The sequence below is a fragment of the Oncorhynchus nerka genome, linkage group LG17, assembly GCF_034236695.1.
Source record: "Oncorhynchus nerka isolate Pitt River linkage group LG17, Oner_Uvic_2.0, whole genome shotgun sequence".
Lineage (NCBI taxonomy): Eukaryota > Metazoa > Chordata > Actinopteri > Salmoniformes > Salmonidae > Oncorhynchus > Oncorhynchus nerka.
The window spans coordinates 42,465,571-42,484,336 of NC_088412.1; the positions used below are offsets into that span (position 1 = coordinate 42,465,571).

The 18,766-nt window shown below is 41.3% G+C and overlaps 1 protein-coding gene across 1 annotated transcript; it reads right to left on the bottom strand.

Moving 5' to 3' along the window:
- Window positions 1–1,459: 1,459 nt before the first annotated feature.
- Window positions 1,460–12,437, bottom strand: LOC115145280 (large ribosomal subunit protein eL36). The gene is made up of 4 exons (XM_029686725.2): window positions 12,350–12,437; window positions 2,621–2,715; window positions 2,083–2,217; window positions 1,460–1,586 (listed from the first exon to the last, which is right to left on the bottom strand). The coding sequence occupies exons 2-4, from the start codon at window positions 2,711–2,713 to the stop codon at window positions 1,497–1,499; spliced, it is 318 nt and encodes a 105-aa protein (XP_029542585.1). The 5' UTR covers window positions 2,714–2,715; window positions 12,350–12,437; the 3' UTR covers window positions 1,460–1,496.
- Window positions 12,438–18,766: the final 6,329 nt, after the last annotated feature.

The window sequence follows — 18,766 nt, forward strand, 5'->3', positions numbered from 1 at the left end:
CATTATTGTTATGTACATTTCTTGTTACTTTTTGATTGATTCTTTTTTTTAAACTTTAGTTTATTTAGTAAATACTTTAACTATTTGGTGGTTAAGGGCTTGTATAAGCAAGCATTTCACCTGTTGTATTCGGCTCATGTGACAAATAAGATTAGATTTATTATTTAATAAGATTAGATGTATTATTTAATAAGTTTACAAACAATTCTAAAAACTAGTTTTTGCTTTGTCATTATGGGGTGTAGATTGATTGGGAAAAAAACAATTTCAATACATTTTAGAATAAGGCTGTATCATAATGGCAAAAAAAGTCAAGGGATCGGAATACTTTCCGAAAGCACTGTATGGCAGTTTGTGTTCTGAAAGTTTTTCTATTAGCAGTGTCATAATGAATCCGCTTAAACATTCCTCCCTTCTCTCACCAGACCAGGTGTGACCTGCATGATTTTTCCAGCTTGAGAACAAGGACTTCATCACAGAGGGCCTGGAGGTTCATTACACCAAGATGTACCACATTGTCTTTCCACAACAATGAACACCGAATCATATTAAGCTGAGACTGGCGCCTGAGCAGCTCCAAGGGATGGATAATGGTCTACATTCACAGTAATGGGCTTTAGGGCATCCTGAACTATGAAACCAGATTTTCTGATGAGTGATTTGTTAAGTACATTCACTTGCTGTTTAACGCCCGACAGCTGTTTTTGAGTTGTACAGCTGATCAGTTGGACCAGCCAGGGAACAGGGGTCTGTTCAGGGGGGTAAAACAAAGAACGCTTGATAGTAATGTATGTAGAACAGGTACCGTCTCATATAGAATAGGCAAGGATCAGCTCTAAGTTGTATTTCTATCAGCAATGTTCAATCCCCTGACGTGTTGAAGTGCATTAGGCCTCAGAAGGGGACGCGTTGCGCTGCCAGCTTTACAACAGTAATATGAAGATACCCAAATTACCACTGTTAGTCATGTTGCTGCTATGCAGCCAAGACTTAGGTATTTTTTTATTTACCAAAGATGTAAGTTGCATTTAATCTGTTGAAACACAAACTTTAGTCATTTTGAACACAATCCTTTGTGCCTAGTGGTTTCATAACATATCGTTGCCAATTTCTGCAGAAAGAACAGGCTGCCGGTAACTGTCGTTTATTATTGGCTATCCCATCACCTTTGGCATGTCTAACAATGCATGCAACTGTACTACTAGAAAGTACACTACCCAGGCGATTAGACACTCAGATTTTAATACAAGTAAATGTCTTATTTAGACACAGACGTGCCCAGAGACATCTGAAGAGCTCCACTCCAATGTCTGCAGGCATCTCACCCTAGTAAACTTGAAAAGACATGCAGCCTACAAGGCATATGGCTCAAAGATAAATTGAGAAAATCAGTTCAAGTCCATTGCTAAGCATAGTTCGACTTAGTCATTCTGAAACAAGGAAGGAGCTGACAACTCTCCATTTTTGAAATACAAATATTTATTTGCAAGAACCGCCTAATCCTTCTTGGCAGCGGCTTTCCTCATGGCAGCCAGAACGTTGCTGAGCTCTTCCCTCTTTCTCTTGGCGCGGATGTGAGTTCCAATCTGTGGAGCAAACACACATTAGAATGTGTAATAGGAGAAACCCAACAAATGCATCTGCAACTTTCACAGCAGGTTAACTACCATGCTCAGGATGAAATTAACACTGTACCATGTTTCTGGGACAGTTATGTCAGCGACAAATTCAGTAATCAGCAAATATGGGGCTAGCAGTCCAATAATACAAGAATGGTTGGACAAACTATAGGAGAATAATTCTACTGATCCAATAGTTTTGATTAATCTTACCAATAAATTCTCCACAAAGGAAACAGTCCATCACATTTCAGAAAGCTGCCCACTTGACAGCTGCACAAAATGCTAGCCATTCCCAAACAAATGTCGAATACAAAATCTGTTTGGTTTGAAAAATGTACTTATTTGTTCTCAAACTGTCACAAGAGAGCAGCTGCAGAAAGCTGACGTCGACAAATGCATCCATACTGCCAATACCAACGCATACACACAACCAGTTTAGTTGCAGGGGAATCATACATACCCTCTTCTTGATGAACTTGAGGGCACGCTTGTCCTTGGAAACTTTCAGCAACTCCATGGCGCGTCTCTCGTAGGGGGCAAAGCCGCACACCTCACGGATCATGTCACGCACGAACTTGCTGTGCTTCGTCAGACGCTGAAACACAAAATCAGCGAAGAGACACTGAGTTAGATGCATGTATTAGAACTAACAGTAACTGTGGCCTGTTTCAGCCATATTGTGGACCACTGGGCCCATTATCTCATAATAACAGGTTCAAACATTTGATGTGGTCATCTACTTTGTTTCAGAACATATGTATATGCATGTCGCTAATGTAGAGACAGACGAAGTGAATCCTGAACCCCGGCCCTCAATCACTACACTGGTGGCAGCAATGGGATTAGAACACAAACTTGAACCAGCACCCAGCAGTTCTAGGACAAGCAAACAACCTGTGGCAAAGGGTCCAGACCCTTTACCAGAGGACATAGTGACCTGAGACTCTACCAATACAACACTGTGGTTGTCATGTTTCTATCCATTCAGATGAACTCACCCCTCGCCTACGTGCATGTTTCGGTGCAGTCACATTCTTGGTTACAGGGTGGCCTTTACTAAGGCCCACGGCCATAGGATACCTGATAGCCATGTCTGTGGAAAGAAAGAACAGTCAGTCAGTGGTGCCTGCACCACATGCAATTGCTTTGGAGTTGTTCAAATAATATTAAATGTCTATGATCAATAAATAATCTAAATCTTAACAGTTCACGAGGCCTGATTAATTAATTACCTACATCATGTTATCCCTTTGGAACGCAACATCACGTCGATAAAAAAGATGCCTAAGTTGGGAAAATGTAAGGCATCTAGGGCTTATGTTAACTTTGATTGTGTTGATAAACACTATGCAACATTATTGGCAAGACACTATTGTGCCAAAGAGATTTAGTTGTTAAACAGGAGTGACGAGTGTGTTAATATAACGGTAATTGTTAAAATTCCGCTTTAACCATCAGAATTCGATAGTTATTCAAGCCAACATATTAGGCATTAATTAAGAGTAGGCAAAGTGATTGTCAGACAAAAATGATATCAAACATGTCACCATTGCGACATTTGATGTACAGCCACATTCACAGTGGTTGTCTGAAGCATGCTATTGGAATTCACAGCTTGATGATGCCTCATCGTGATTGACGTTGCAAATGATTGGAATAACCAATGAGCGTCAATCTTTCCTTTGCAGTACCTCAAACTGACGTGATTACCAGCTGAGAAACTTACACGAGTTCATTTTACTCTTGGTTCAAAGTTCATCTAGGCAGTGTCTTAACATCATCCGACAACCTACGGAGTTGTTTTGTTGTTGTCTTAAAACAGGTTTACAAGATTCCTAGGACCTTTTCTAAGATGCTTTGTGGATACAATCCATTGTCTGGCCTTACCAGAATAATGCTTTCCTACAATGCCATCACAGTATTGTCAACTGCAATTAACATTTAAAGGACACCACCCTATTCACACCCCCTTAACTCTTTCCACATTATGTTGTGATAAAGTGGATTTTTTTTTTTTTTTTTTTTTAAAGTTCAATGGTCTACACAAAATAGATAAGTATTCAACCCAGAGTAAATACTTTTGAGAAGCACCTTTGGCAGCAATTACAGCTGCGAGTCTAAGAGCTTTGCACACTGGACTGTAAAATATTGTTAAATGTTTTTGCTACACAGCCATTTTTTTTTTTTTTTTTTTAAATCAAGGCCACTCGGGAACATTTAACTAGGCAAGACGGTTAAGAACAAATTCTTATTTACAATGACTGCCTACCCCGGCCAAACCCAGATGACACTGGGCCAATTGTGCGCCACCCTATGGGACTCCCAATCACGGCCAAAATTGATACTCCAGTGTGTCTTTGCCGTTGTTGAAAGGTGAATGTCTGTTTGGCTCTATCCAGTTTATTCTTATCATTAAAAAAAATCCCTAGTCCTTGCTGATGACCAGCATAACCATAACATGCTACCACCACCATGCTTGAAAATATGAAGTGGTACTCAGTGATGTGTTGTATTGGAATTGCCCCAAACATAACTTTGTCCTGAATACAAAGCGTTAATTTCTTTGACATTTTTTGCAGTTTTACTTTAGTGCCTTATTATAAACAGAACATATTTATTCTGTACAGGCTTCCTTCTCACTGTCATTTAGGTTAGTATCGTGGAGTAACTCCAATGTTGATCCATCCTAGTTCTCCCATCACAGCCATTAAAACTGTTTTAAAGTCACCTTTTGCCTTAAGGATGATATCCCCTGAGCGGTTTCCTTCCTCTCCAGTAACTGAGTTAGGAAGGACGCCTGTATTTTTGTAGTGACTGGGTGAGATACTATCCAAAGTGTAATTAATAACTTTTCCATGCTCAAAGGGATATTCAATGTCTGCTTTAAAAAAAAAAAAAATTATCCATCTATCAATAGGTTCCATTTTTTGCAAGCTATTGGAAAACCTCCCTGGTCTTTGTTTGAAATTCACTGCTTGACTGAATTGTATGTGTGGGTTACAGAGATGAGATAGTCATTCAAAAATCATGTTAAACACAGAGCGAGTCCATGCAACTTATTATGCGACTTGTTAAGCACAGTGTTACTCCTGAACTTAAGTATTCAACCCCTTTATAGCAAGAATACATAAGACATTTCAGCTTTTCATTTTAAAATAATTTGTAAAAAATATAAATCCCTTTTGACATTATGGGGATTGTGTGTAGGCCAGTGAAACACTACATTTTAATACATTTTAAATTCCAGCTGTATTAACAAAATGTGTAAAAAGTCAATGGGTGTGAATACTTTCTGGGTCTTTCTATAAACTAGGGTACAAGTGAGGATTTCCTACGGCTGTTAAGTCATTCATAGTAATCTGCCATTGCATTTATGGCACTATAAGTTGTCATTATATAATACACTATGTAAACACTCCTTCACATCCGTTTCTGACAGGTGTGTAAAAATCGAGCACGGAGCCATGCAATCTACCTAGACAAACATTAGCAGTTGAATGGCCCGTACTGAAGAGCTCAGTGACTTAACGTGGCACCTTCATAGGAGGCCACCTTTCCAACAAGTCAGTTGGTCAAAATGCTGCCCTGGTCAACTGTAAGTGCTGTTATTGTGAAGTGGAAACGTCCAGGAGCAACATAGGCTCAGCCGCAAAGTGGTAGGCCACACAAGCTCATCGACCGTGACTGGTGAGTGCTGAAGTGCATAAAAATCGTCTGTTAGTCGGGAACTTCATGAAATGGGTTTCCATGGCCTTGCAGCCGCACACAAGCCTAAGAAAACCACGTGCAATGCTAAGCATCGTCTGGAGTGGTGTTACGCTTGCCTCCATTGGACTCTGGAGCAGTGGAAATGTGTTTTATGGAGTGATAAATCACACTTCACCATCTGGCAGTCCGACGGACAAATCTGGGTTTGGCGGATGCCAGGAGAACGTTACCTGCTCAAATGCTTTGTGCCAACTAAAGCTTAGTGGTGGAATAATGGTCTGGGGCTGTGTTTCATGTTTCGGGCTAGGCCCCTTAGTTCCAGTGAAGGTAAATCTTAACGCTACAGCATACAATGGCATTCTTGACGATTCTGTGGTTCCAACATTGTGGCAACAGCTTGGGGAAGGCCCTTTCCTGTTTCAGCATGACAATGCCACCGTGCACAAAGCGAGGTCCATACAGAAATTGTTTGACGAGATCGTTATGGAAGAACTTGACTGTGCGAGCCCTGACCTCAACCTCATTTAACACCTTTGGGATGAATTGGAACGCTGACTGCTGACTTCCAACATCTAGTGGAAAGCCTTCCCAGAAGAGTGGAGGCTGTTATAGCTGCAAAGGGGGGGACCAACTCCATATTAATGCCCATGATTTTGGAATGAGATGTTCAACGAGCATGTGTCCACATACTATTGTGTATATTAAGAATTAATCTGTTAAAGTAGACATTGAACTTGAATCTTGGATCTAGCTGTCTGACAATATTTTGTATAGAGTTCTCTGAAAAGGCAGTGTAACTAGGCAACACTTCATATCTCCTTTTGTTACAGAGTGAAAACAGTTTATCGGCAAACAAATACCACAAAATGTATGCGGTTGAAAAATCAAATGCTTCTAGCCGAAACAGTCACCTTAACCTTGATACCTAAAATATTTATATCGGTCTTTATGCCACCACTAAAATATACATAGGACTGACCCTATTTAGTCGATTGTTTGGTTGATAGGCTGTTGGTCGACCAAGATTTCTTTAGTCGAGAGGTCGCAATGACAAAAATCCCATGGTGCATAAGACACCTGTCTGAGTGGACAAATCCATTGCGGAGGCCATGGGGATAGCACAGTCCATCACGCTAAGACATGTGATACTGAAATTGTATATGCTTACATTGTGTAAAAATAAAAACGGTGAAACACTAATAATCTATTTTATAACAAATACGCTTTCTCCCGCATTGGATATGGTCGCTGTCCATGGTTCTGAAACAACCTAGAATTGGTGCCTTTCCCTATATTGCTGTGTCCATAATAGCAAAGTTAAGACAGCATGTTGGGGTTGAGTAGAATACAGCAGAAGCAGCAGCAGAGACGAGGAAACAGCCCTTACCATAGCCTAAATGTCTAAGAAAATTGAGGAGCGAGGAAACCTACTTTAATTTTAGACTATAAAACCAATAGCCTGGCTTCATAAATCATCCTTATACAGTGCCTTTGGAAAGTACACAGACCCCTTGCCTTTTCTACATTATGTAATGTTACAGCCTTATTCTAAAATCCTCATAAACACACAATACCCCATAATGACAAAGCGAAAACAGGTTTAAACATGTTTGGGAATGTATTTAAAAAAATTGAAAGCGCCTTATTTACAAACACTACCTGTCAAAAGTTTTAGAACATCTACTCAATTCAAAGGCTTTTCCCTTATGTTTTACTGTTTTCTACATTGTAGAATAATAATGAAGACAAACTATGAAATAACACATATGGAATCATGTAACTACATCAAAATCTATTCAATATGTGAGATTCTTCAAACTAGCCACCCTTTGCATTCTTTCAACCAGCTTCACCTGGAATGCTTTTCCAAAAGTACCCACATTTGTTGGCTGCTTTTCCTTCACTCTGCAGTCCGACTCAACCCAAAGGTCGGGGGAATGTGGAGGCCAGGTCATCTGACGCAGCACTCCATCACTCTAATTCTTGGTCAAATAGCCCTTACACAACCTGGAGGTGAGTTGGGTCATTGTTCTGTTGAAAAACAAATGTCAACCCACTAAGCACAAAACAGATTGGATGGCGCATCGCTGCATAATGCTGTAGTAGCCATGCTAATTAAGTGTACCTGCAAAGCACCCCCTCACCATAACACCTCCTTGTCCATGCTTCACGGAGGGAAATACACATGCGAAGATCATTCGTTCACCCACACCGCATCTCAAAGACATAGGTTGGAACCAAAAATCTCAAATTTGGACTCCCAACCAAAAGGTCCAATTTCCACCAGTCTAATGTCCATTGCTCGTGTTTCTTGGCCCAAGCAGGTCTCTTTCTCTTATTGGTGTCCTTTAGTAGTGATTTTTTTGCAGAAATTTGAAGACCTGATTCACGCAATCTCCTCTGAACAGTTGATGTTGAGATGTGTCTGTTACTTGAACTCTGAAGCATTTATTTGGGCTGCAATTTCTGAGGCTGGTAACTCTAATGAACTCATCCTTTGCAGCAGAGGTAACTCTGGGACTTCCTTTCCTCATGAGAGCCAGTTTCATCATAGCGCTTGGTGGTTTTTGCAGTTGCACTTGAAGAAATGTTTAAAGTTCTTGACATTTTCCAGATTGATTGACATTGTCTTAAAGTTGCAAAATATCACATTTACATAAGGATTTAGACGATTTACTCAGTACTTTGTTGAAGCACCTTTGGCAGCGATTATAGCCCAGGATCTTCTTGGGTATGATGCTACAAGCTTGGGGCACCGGTATTTGCAGAGTTTCTCCCATTTTTCTCTGCAGATCCTCTGTCAGGTTGGATCTGACAGAGGACTGCACAGCGATTTTAAGGTCTCTCCAGAGATATTTCAGTGTTCAAGTCGGGGCTCTGGCTGGGTCACTCAAGTTAATTCAGAGACTTGTCCCGAAGCCAGTCCTGCGTTGTCTTGGACGTGTGCTTAGGGTCGTTGTCCTGTTGAAAGGTGAAACTTCGCCCCAGTCTGAGGTCCGGAGCAGGTTTTCACCAAGTATTTTTGCTCCGTTCTTCTTTCCCTCGATCCTGCCAGGTCTCTCAGTCCCTATCGCTGAGAAGTGGCATCCATCTGGCCAATCTACCATAAAGGCCTGATTGGTGAAGTGCTGAAGAGATGGATGTCCTTCTGGAAGGTTATCCCATCTCCATAGAGGAACTCTTGAGCTCTCTTTTACTCAGTTTGGCTGGGTGGCTAGCTCTAGGAAGAGTTTGATGGTTCTAAACTTCTTCCATTTAAGAATAATGGAGGCCACTGTGTTCTTGGACCTTCAATGCTGCAGAAATGTTGAAGTACATTTCCCCATATCTGTGCCTCGACACAATCCTGTCTCAGCTCTAGAGACTCATCCTTCCACCTCATGGCTTGGTTTTTGCTGTCATGTACTGTCAAATGTGGGACCTTATATAGACAGGTGTGTGCCTTTCCAAATCATGTTCAATCAAGTGGTAGAAACTTGAGGTCGACCGATTTAATTAGGGCCGATTTCAAGTTTTCATAACAATCGGAAATCGGTATTTTTGGATGCCGATTTTTTTAAACAAATTTTTGCACTTTTATTTAACTAGGCAAGTCAGTTAAGACTGTCACTTCTCTTGCACGCAGAGTCAGGTTATATGCAACAGTTTGGGCCGCCTGGCTCATGCGAACTAATTTGCCAGAATTTTACTTAATTATGACATAACATTGAAGGTTGTGCAATGTAGCTGCAATATTTATACTTAGGGATGCCATCCGTTAGATAAAATACGGAACAGTTCTGTATTTCACTGAAAGAATAAACGTTTTGTTTTCGAAATGATAGTTTCCATATTCGACCATATTAATGACCTAAGGCTCGTATTTCTGTGTGTTATTATGTTATAATTAAGTCTATGATTTGATAGCGCAGTCTGACTGAGCGATAGTAGGCACCAGCAGGCTCGTAAGCATTCATTCAAACAGCACTTTCGTGCGTTTTGCCAGCAGCTCTTCGCAATGCTTTAAGCATTGCGCTGTTTATGACTTCAAGCCTATCAACTCCGGAGATTAGGCTGGTGTAACCGATGTGAAATGGCTAGCTAGTTAGCGGGGTGAGCGCTAATAGCGTTTCAAACGTCACTCGCTCCAAGACTTGGAGTAGTTGTTCCCCTTGCTCTGCATGGGTAATGCTGCTTCGAGGGTGGCTGTTGACGATGTGTTCCTGGTTCGAGCCCAGGTAGCGTCGAGGAGAGGGTTGGAAGCTATACTGTTACACTGGCAATACTAAAGTGCCTATAAGAACATCCAATAGTCAAAGGTATATGAAATACAAATCGTATAGAGAGAAATAGTCCTATAATTCCTATTACTACAACCTAAAACTTCTTACCTGGGAATATTGAAGACTCATGTTAAAAGGAACCACCAGCTTTCATATGTTCTCATATTCTGAGCAAGGAACTTAAACGTTAGCTTTCTTACATGGCACATATTGCACTTTTATTTTCTTCTCCCAACACTTTTTGCATTATTTAAACCAAATTGAACATGTTTCATTATTTTTTTGAGGCTAAATTGATTTTATTGATCTATTATATTAAGCTAAAATAAGTGTTAATTCAGTATTGTTGTAATTGTCATTACAAATAAATGTTTAAAAAAATATTTAAAATCGTCTGATTAATCGGTATCGGCTTTTTTTGGTCCTCCAATAATCGGTAGTGGCGTTGAAAAATCATAATCGGTCGACCTTTAGTAGAAACATCTCAAGGATGCTCAATGGAAACAGGATGCACCTGAATTTAGAGTCTCATAGCAAAGGGTCTGAATACTTATGTAATTTGTTGTTTTTGTAACAAAGTTGCAAAAATGTAAACCCGTTTTGGCTTTGTCTTTGCGGTATTGTGAAAAATTGATGACAAACATTTATTTGAATACATTTTAGAATTTGGCTGTAACGTAACAATGTGGGGAAAAACCAATGGCACTGAATTTCACATTATTTTGGGGTTGTATTATAATGCTTGCATGAATATCAAGCTGGAATGTATATTAATGTCGTTGTAATTAATCAACTGCATTATACTCAAAAATCATTTGAAAAGAGATCCTAACGAATGCTAACCATAAGTTACTTTGTCTGACGCTGTGAGCTAGCATGCTAGCTAGTCCAACTGCTACAACCAAAATAGTGTTTGCTACAATAGCCCAGTTTAATCTTAGTGACTGTCTTAATTTTTTTTTTTTTCACCTTTATTTAACCAGGTAAGCAAGTTGAGAACAAGTTCTCATTTACAATTGTGACCTGGCCAAGAAAAAGCAAAGCAGTTACACATGGAGTAAAACAAACTTAGTCAATAATACAGTAGAAAAATAAGTATATATACACAATGTGAGCTAATGAGGTGAGATAAGGAAGGTAAAGGCAAAAAAATGCCATGGTGGCGAGGTAAATACAATATAGCAAGTAAAACACTGGAATGGTAGATTTGCAGTGGAAGAATGTGCAAAGTAGAAATAAACAGGCAGGCCTGTTAGAAAACATTTATGAAATGTACAGGCAAATCACTACATAATTCTAATCTCTTATGTTTGAAACCTGCTGTATCTTTGGTGCTATTAGCAATGCTAGCTAGCTAAGTAGCTAAACCTGCTGCATCTGAAAGTGTTTAAAAAAATAACAGCCAATACAGTAATTCACTTCGAAAACAGTCTATTTGGAAAGGGCACAATGGTTGCCAGAGCGGCAACTTCAACACATTTTTTGTATCGTTTGTATTACTTTACTGTTGTATTGTTCGTATATTGTTGTATTTCAAATGTGTCTATCAGTGGTGTTACTTGTAGCTGCTGTTTCTGCAAAAGCGGATGGGGATCAAAATAAATAAGTGATGTGGGAGTGGTTTTGCCAAATGGAATCATGGGAGTTTGAGCAACATAACAATACTATGAGTGAGCTAACTATAATATCATTCTACAGGTTTTTGACCATCTATAAGACTAAGACAACCAGAGCTAAATAAAACAGGGATAATTAGAAAAATACAGACAGCTGGCTATCTACTCGGATTTCAGAGCACTCATCTGTGTGTGACTGAGAGCAGAATAACTGATGAATTCATATACACTCAACAACTATTAAATATGGCATGTGTCATTAAACGTGTGCAAAAAAAACAATTCAATTGTTGCCAGCAGCAGATACAGGCAACATCCAAACAGCCTAACCTGCTCTGCTAGGGTGAGTAAAATGGTCAGTGAGATTCTCTTATTTGTGTCGAAGTAGCTAGCCAACGTTAGTTTGGGTACTTGACTGCCCTCGGATCGACCCTACTTCTCGGACAGAGCGCCCAGTGTGCACTCCAAAAGCACTTAAATTGAAACGCTCTTAATTTAGAAACGGACAATCGAACGACCACAGCGCGCACTGGCACTCCGGAGTGAATTTAAGAACACACCCTAAGATATATTGTATAAATGAATGAACGGGATTTGACGGTTTGTGGTAACATTACACAAACTGTGTTGGTCATCGCTAAATATTTCATAGTAACCCACATATTAAAAGCCGCGCAGAAGCTAGCTCAACAAACAGTCTAACGTATTGAGGTGTATAAGCCTCTTGATTAAGCAAGTTAGCGAACGTAAACCAAATATCGCTGCAATAACAGACATAATGCTACCAATGTTAGTTAGATAGCCAAATAACGTAGATATCTAGTAGTTGCTTACTTCTGTCGAGGAAAATTACTAGATTCCGTCTATATTAGACATACATGTCATCTGACTGCAGTCATTACGGCTCGTTAAGAAAAACCAGCAACAAGGCGATATGATACGATTCTCATATGTAGGGGAAAGGCATGTCAGCGCAACAAATTTCCGGTGACGTTACAGCTAAATTATATTGTTTGTCAACACAATATTGGCGCCATACTTTTTGTAACAACTAAACCGTATGTTGGTCCTATCATAATTGGTGATAAACGAAGGATGCCATTGATTTCAGCTGATAGTAATTCTTCCAAAAAATTCTTACTTGCTTTCTTTAATGGCGGACAAACCGGAAGGAACGCTTAGCGGTGGAGGCTGGGTCATGAGGGTTTTTAATCAAATGTAAAACATCAGGAAAATCTTTCTAGCGCCACATAAGGGTGTGGACCACTCACAGTAGTTTTTCAAGGAAAACTTTATAGCTAGCTATATAATCTAAAAGTAAATCATTTAGACCTCTCAGCAGTATGAATCAAATTAAATCATTTCTTAAATTTCTTTAAAAACAACTAGTGTAGACAAACAGTGAAATGCGTTACTTACGGCCCTTCCCAACAATGCAGAGAAAGAAAATAGAGAAATAATAAAAAAGTAAAACACGTAGTAATAAATACACAATGAGTGCAAAAAGGGTCAATGCATATAGTCCAGATATCTGGTTAACTATTTAAGTTAACTATTTAGCAATCTTATGGCTTGGGGGTAGACGCTGTTCTGGGAACAATCTGCTTGCTGTGCGGTAGCAGAGAGAACAGTCTATGACCTGGAGTCTTTGACAATTTTTAGGGTCTTCCTCTGACAACATCTGGTATAGATGTCCTGGATGTCAGGGAGCGCGACCCCAGTGATGTACTGGGCCATACGCACTATCAATCAATCAATCAAAAATGTATTTAATAAAACCCTTTTGACATCAGCCGATGTCACAAAGTGCTGTACAGAAACCCAGCCTAAAACCCCAAACAGCAAGCAATGCAGATGTAGAAGCACAGTGCCTTTCACTCCCATAGAAAGGCAGAAACCTAGAGCGGAACCAGGCTCTGAGGGGTGGCCAGTCCTCTTCTGGCTGTGCCGTGTGGAGTTTATAACAGAACATGGCCAAGATGTTCAAACGTTCATAGATGACCTGCAGGGTCAGATAATAAAAATCACAGTGGTTGTAGAGGGTGCAACAGGTCAGCACCTCAGGAGTAAATGTCAGTTGCCTTCATAGCCGATCATTCAGAGTTAGAGACAGCAGGTGCTGTAGAGCGAGGGTCCAAAACAGCAGGTCCGGGACAAGGTAGCACGTCCAGTTCAACAGGTCAGGGTTCCATAGCCGCAGGCAGAACAAATGTACACTCTATAGCACCTTGCGGTCAGATGCCAAGCAGTTGCCATACCAAGCAGTGATGCAGCCAGTCAAGATGCTCTCAATAGTGCAGCTGTATAACTTTTTGAGAATCTGCAGGCCCATGCCAAATCCTTTCAGCCTCCTGAGGGGGGAAGAGGCATTGTCGTGCCCCTTTTCATGATTGTGTTGGTGTGTGTGGACCATGATAGATCCTTAGTGATGTGGATACCGAGGGACTTGAAGCTTTCGACCCACTCACTCTAGATATCCTCATTAAAGCTTTTATTTTTGAAAAAAGAAAAAAAAGAATTGAGTAAATGATCACAACCATTTACAGCGGGGCAAAAAAAGTATTTAGTCAGCCACCAATTGTGCAAGTTCTCCCACTTAAAAAGATGAGAGAGGCCTGTAATTTTCATCATAGGCACACTTCAACTATAACAGACAAAATGAGAAGGAAAAAAAATCCAGAAAATCACATTGTAGGATTTTTAATGAATTTATTTGCAAATTACGTACAGGGCACCATTGAAGGGAGTGATTTCTGGGGTAGAATTAAGTGTGGAGGTGGAGCAATTGAAGTTGAAAATTCCGGATGTTTGTGGAGCCCACTGTTTGGTGCGATGCAGACCCGGCGGAGAGCTTGGTGAAATAGAGGTGTTCTTTTGAGCTTTGATTTAGTCTTTACCTGACAAAGTAATGTTAGGATATATGAATTATGCTGTTAGAGCTTTTCAAATCCACTGTGGTGTTATAGGTGTCATGTTTATGGGCATGTCGCAGCACTGTGTAGGAGGAAGATGCACAGTGTGTAGGAGGACATGGGGCAGAGGAATGTGTAGTTTCGGTTGAAAGTTGTGATGGCCACTCCAATACCTTGACTTTGTTGTCCTTATACCAATGTTTCACAACTTTGGAGGTATGCTTGGGGTCAGTGACCATTTGGAAGACCCATTTGCGACCAAGCTTTAACTTCCTGACTGATGTCTTGAGATGTTGCTTCAATATATCCACATATTTTTCGTTGCCCATGATGCCATGTATTTTGTGGAGTGCACCAGTCCCTCCTGCAGCAAAGCACCCCCACAACATGATGCTGCCACCCCCGTGCTTCACGGTTGGGATGGTGTTCTTCGGCTTGCAAGCCTCCCCTTTTCCCTCCAACATAACAATGGTCATTATGGCCAAACAGTTCTATTTTTGTTTCATCAGACCAGAGGACAAAAAGTACGATCTTTGTCCCCATGTGCAGTTGCAAACCGCAATCTGGCTTTTTATGGCGGTTTTGGAGCAGTGGCTTCTTCCTTGCTGAGTGGGGTTTCAGGTTATGTCGATATAGGACTAATTTTATTGTGGATATAGATACTTTTGTACCTGTTTCCTCCAGCATCTTCACAATGTCCTTTGCTGTTGCCCTTGGATTGATTTGCACTTTTTGCAACAAAGTATGTTCATCTCTTGGACGCGTCTCCTTCCTGAGCGGTATGATGGCTGCGTGGTCCCATGGTGTTTATACTTGCATACTATTGTTTGTACAGATGAACGTGGTACCTTCAGGCGTTTGGAAATTGCTCCCAAGGATGAAACTGACTGGTGGAGGTCTACAATTTTTTTCTTACGTCTTGACTGATTTCTTTTGATTTTCCCATGATGTCAAGCAAAGATGCACTGAGTTTGAAGGTAGTCCTTGAAATGCATCCACAGGTACACCTCCAATTGACTCAAATATGTAAATTAGCCTATCAGAAGCTTCTAAAGCCATAACATCAATTTAGTGTATGTTAACATCTGACCCACTGGATTTGTAAGTGAAATAATCTGTCTGGAAACAATTATTCAAAAAATTACTTGTGTCATGCACAAAGTAGATGTCCAAACTGACTTGCCAAAACTATAGTTTGTTAATAATAAATTTGGGGAGTGGTTGAAAAACGAGTTTTAATGACTCCAACCTAAGTGTATGTAAACTTCCGACTTCAACTGTATCTCCCTGGCATATTACATTTATGCAGCAGCAATACAATACATTTTTGGACTTGTTGTGCTGTGCTCACTTGAACAGGAAGGTGCTTTCAAAACAACTGGGAACTTGGAAAAAAACAAGGTTGAATCATGATGACGTCATTGATCTTCAGGTCATAGCTCTAGAAAGAGGCCAGATTAACAATTCCGAGTTGGATGACCGTTCAACATATTTTCCCAGTCAAAGCACGTTTATTCCCGACTTCCCAGTTGTTAGGTTTTCGCAGTTCCGAGTTAGCAGTTGTTTTGAGCGCAGCACAAATCATGCTTTATTGACAGCATAGCCAATGATGAATGTTTAGCATTTTAAACTTGGAAAAAAGCCCCTTTAATCTCAGATTTGGGACCACACATTCACTCCACTGAATATCAGGCTAGTGATTGCTTTGCAATGCTTGCAGTTAGCCACTGTCACGATTTCCAACTTGCTGTGTAATGTTTATGTCCAATGGCCAATGAGCACTGGTATGTTTGATCTATAATTTCTCTTCATTATTTATCTTAGTTTGACAAAGATTAAAAAGGATTTGCAGTAGATTGTCGACTTGATTCATGATGACGACTGCTAGCTAAGATTTTGAAAGTCCAATCCAAGCTACTGTACATATAACGTGATTTGATGTCATTTTATCTGTGGCCAATGACTTTTAGCTTCTTGGATGGGCACTTCTAATGTAACTATGGCAGCACCCAAGGGGCTTGAATTTTCTAGCTCTACCCTTTGGTGGTTCCAAACTTCTTCCATTTACGAATGATGAAGGCCATTGTGTTCTTCAGGACCTTGAATGCTGCAGATATAGACTGGTGTGTCTTATATAGACAGGTGTGTGTGCCTTTCCAAATCATGTCCAATCAATTGAATTTACCACAGGTGGGCTCCAATCAAATTGGAGATACATCTCAAGGATGATCAATGGAAACAGGATGCACCTGAGCTCCCAGGTCTCATAGCAAAGGGTCTGAATAAATTTGCAAACATTTCTAAAAACCTGTTTTTGCTTTTTCATTATGGGGTATTGTGTGTAGTTTGAGGGGAAAACATATTGAATACATTTTAGAATAAGGCTGTAACGTAACAAAATGTGGAAAAAGGGAAGGGGTCTGAATACTTTCCGAATGCACTGTATATATATTACCAGTCGTGAAATCCATAGATTAGGGCCTAATGAATTTATTTAAATTGACTGATTTCCTTATGAACTGTAACTAAGTAAAATATTTGAAATTGCATTCTATATTTTAGTTCAGTAAAGAAAAACATACCTCTACTACTTGTAGAAGTGGAGATGTGTATGTAGTGTAGGCTTCTTGAAAAGTGTGTTTTCCTCAGCTTCCAGACATCAAGGTTAGATTGCCTAGGTTGTTATCACTCAAGATGAGACTTTGTCTAATATTAAGCCCCTGAAGTGCCTGGTGTTAGTGTGGCCTATTGTGATGAATAGTGATAATTTCAACAGCCATGACATTAGAATGTCCTGTATTTTCACCAGGCAGTGATGCAGAACCCTTTTCCACTGGGTTTTTGTTTCTCATTTTATGGGCGATGCAATTTTATCCTGGTCATATGACTTTGATTAGCCAAACTAGCTAGCTAAATGATATAAGTCAACTTTTCATTGTTTTGTAGCTTGGTACATATGTCGACTTAGCACAATACGAGTTGGACTGTATAACTTTTAATGATACTGTTGGTGTCATGTGACAAACATATGGAGTACCTGGGGTTTCTGCCAGAGGTGGACTCAGTGGGTAAGTGTTTTCGTAGCAGGTTCGGAAACAGATTAATTTTAGGAAAAGAGTTAGATCAGCAAAAATGTTCTCCTTACCTGCTACAAAAATCACGATCGAAGTGGCATGAAAAGTGTGTTCTCTGCGGGTAAATAATATTTTGACTAGTAGCATTACCGCTAGCTAGCTTGTTACCAGCTGTCGTCATGTGACTAGCTAAATAAATGCTAGATTCGGTAGTGCTTTCAAGCGAATACAGTGCTATATTATGAGTCTGTAACGGTTTTCTTCTGGTGAAAGAGAGGCGGACCAAAATACAGCGTGGTGGTTATTCATGTTTTTAATAAAGACGACTATACATGAACAGACTAAACAAAACAAGAAAAGTGAAAACACAGAGACAGGAACAATCACCCACAAAACCCAACACAAAACAGGCTACCTAAATATGGTTCCCAATCAGAGACAATGACTAACACCTGCCTCTGATTGAGAACCATATCAGGCCAAACATAGAAATAGACAAACCAGACACACAACATAGAATGCCCACCCAGCTCACGTCCTGACCAACACTAAAACAAGGAAAACACATACGAACGATGGACAGAACCCCCCCACCCAAGGTGCGGACTCCGAACGCACAACCTAAACCTATAGGGGAGGGTCTGGGTGGGCATCTGTCCGCGGTGGCGGCTCTGGCGCTGGACGTGGACCCCACTCCATAATTGTCTTAGTCCACCTCCTTAGCGTCCCTTGAGTGGCGACCCTCGCCGCTAACCTTGCCCTAGGAAACCTAACAACTGGCCCCACTGGACTGAGGGGAAGCTCGGGACTGAGGGGAAGCTCGGGAGTGAGGGGAAGCTCGGGAGTGAGGGGAAGCTCAGGCAGGTTGATGGATGTACCAGATCCTGGTTGGCTGGTGGTTCCGGCAGATCCTGGCTGACTGGCGGATCCTGGCTGACTGGCGGATCCTGGCTGACTGGCGGATCCTGGCAGACTGGCGGATCCTGGCAGACTGGCGGATCCTGGCAGACTGGCGGATCCTGGCAGACTGGCGGATCCTGGCAGACTGGAAGTTCTGGCGGATCCTGGCAGACCCTGGCCGACTGGCAGATCCTGGCCGACTGGCGGATCCTGGCTGACTGGCAGATCCTGGCGGCACTGGCGGCACTGGCGGCGCTGGGCAGACTGGCGGCACTGGGCAGACTGGCGGCAGACTGGCGGCGCCGGACAGGCGGGAGACTCTGGCTGCGCTGGACAGGCGGGACGCACTGTAGGCCTGATGCGTGGTGCTGGCACTGGTGGTACTGGGCCACGCACCTCCGGGTGAGTGCAAGGAACAGGACACACCGGGTTGTGAAGGTGTACTGGAGACCTGGTGTGTATAGCCGGCGTCAAATCCCCCGGAACTCCAACACACGTTTCAGGCTGAGTACGAGGAACTGACATGGGTGACATCGGACAGCTAACACGCTCCTCAGGGCGAATGCCGTGCATACTATGCCAAACCAACAGCTTTCTTTCTACTCTGTCCAATACATCCTCCACACTCTCAGACTCAGCACTCTGCTTCGCCGACAGCTCCAATTCCATCCA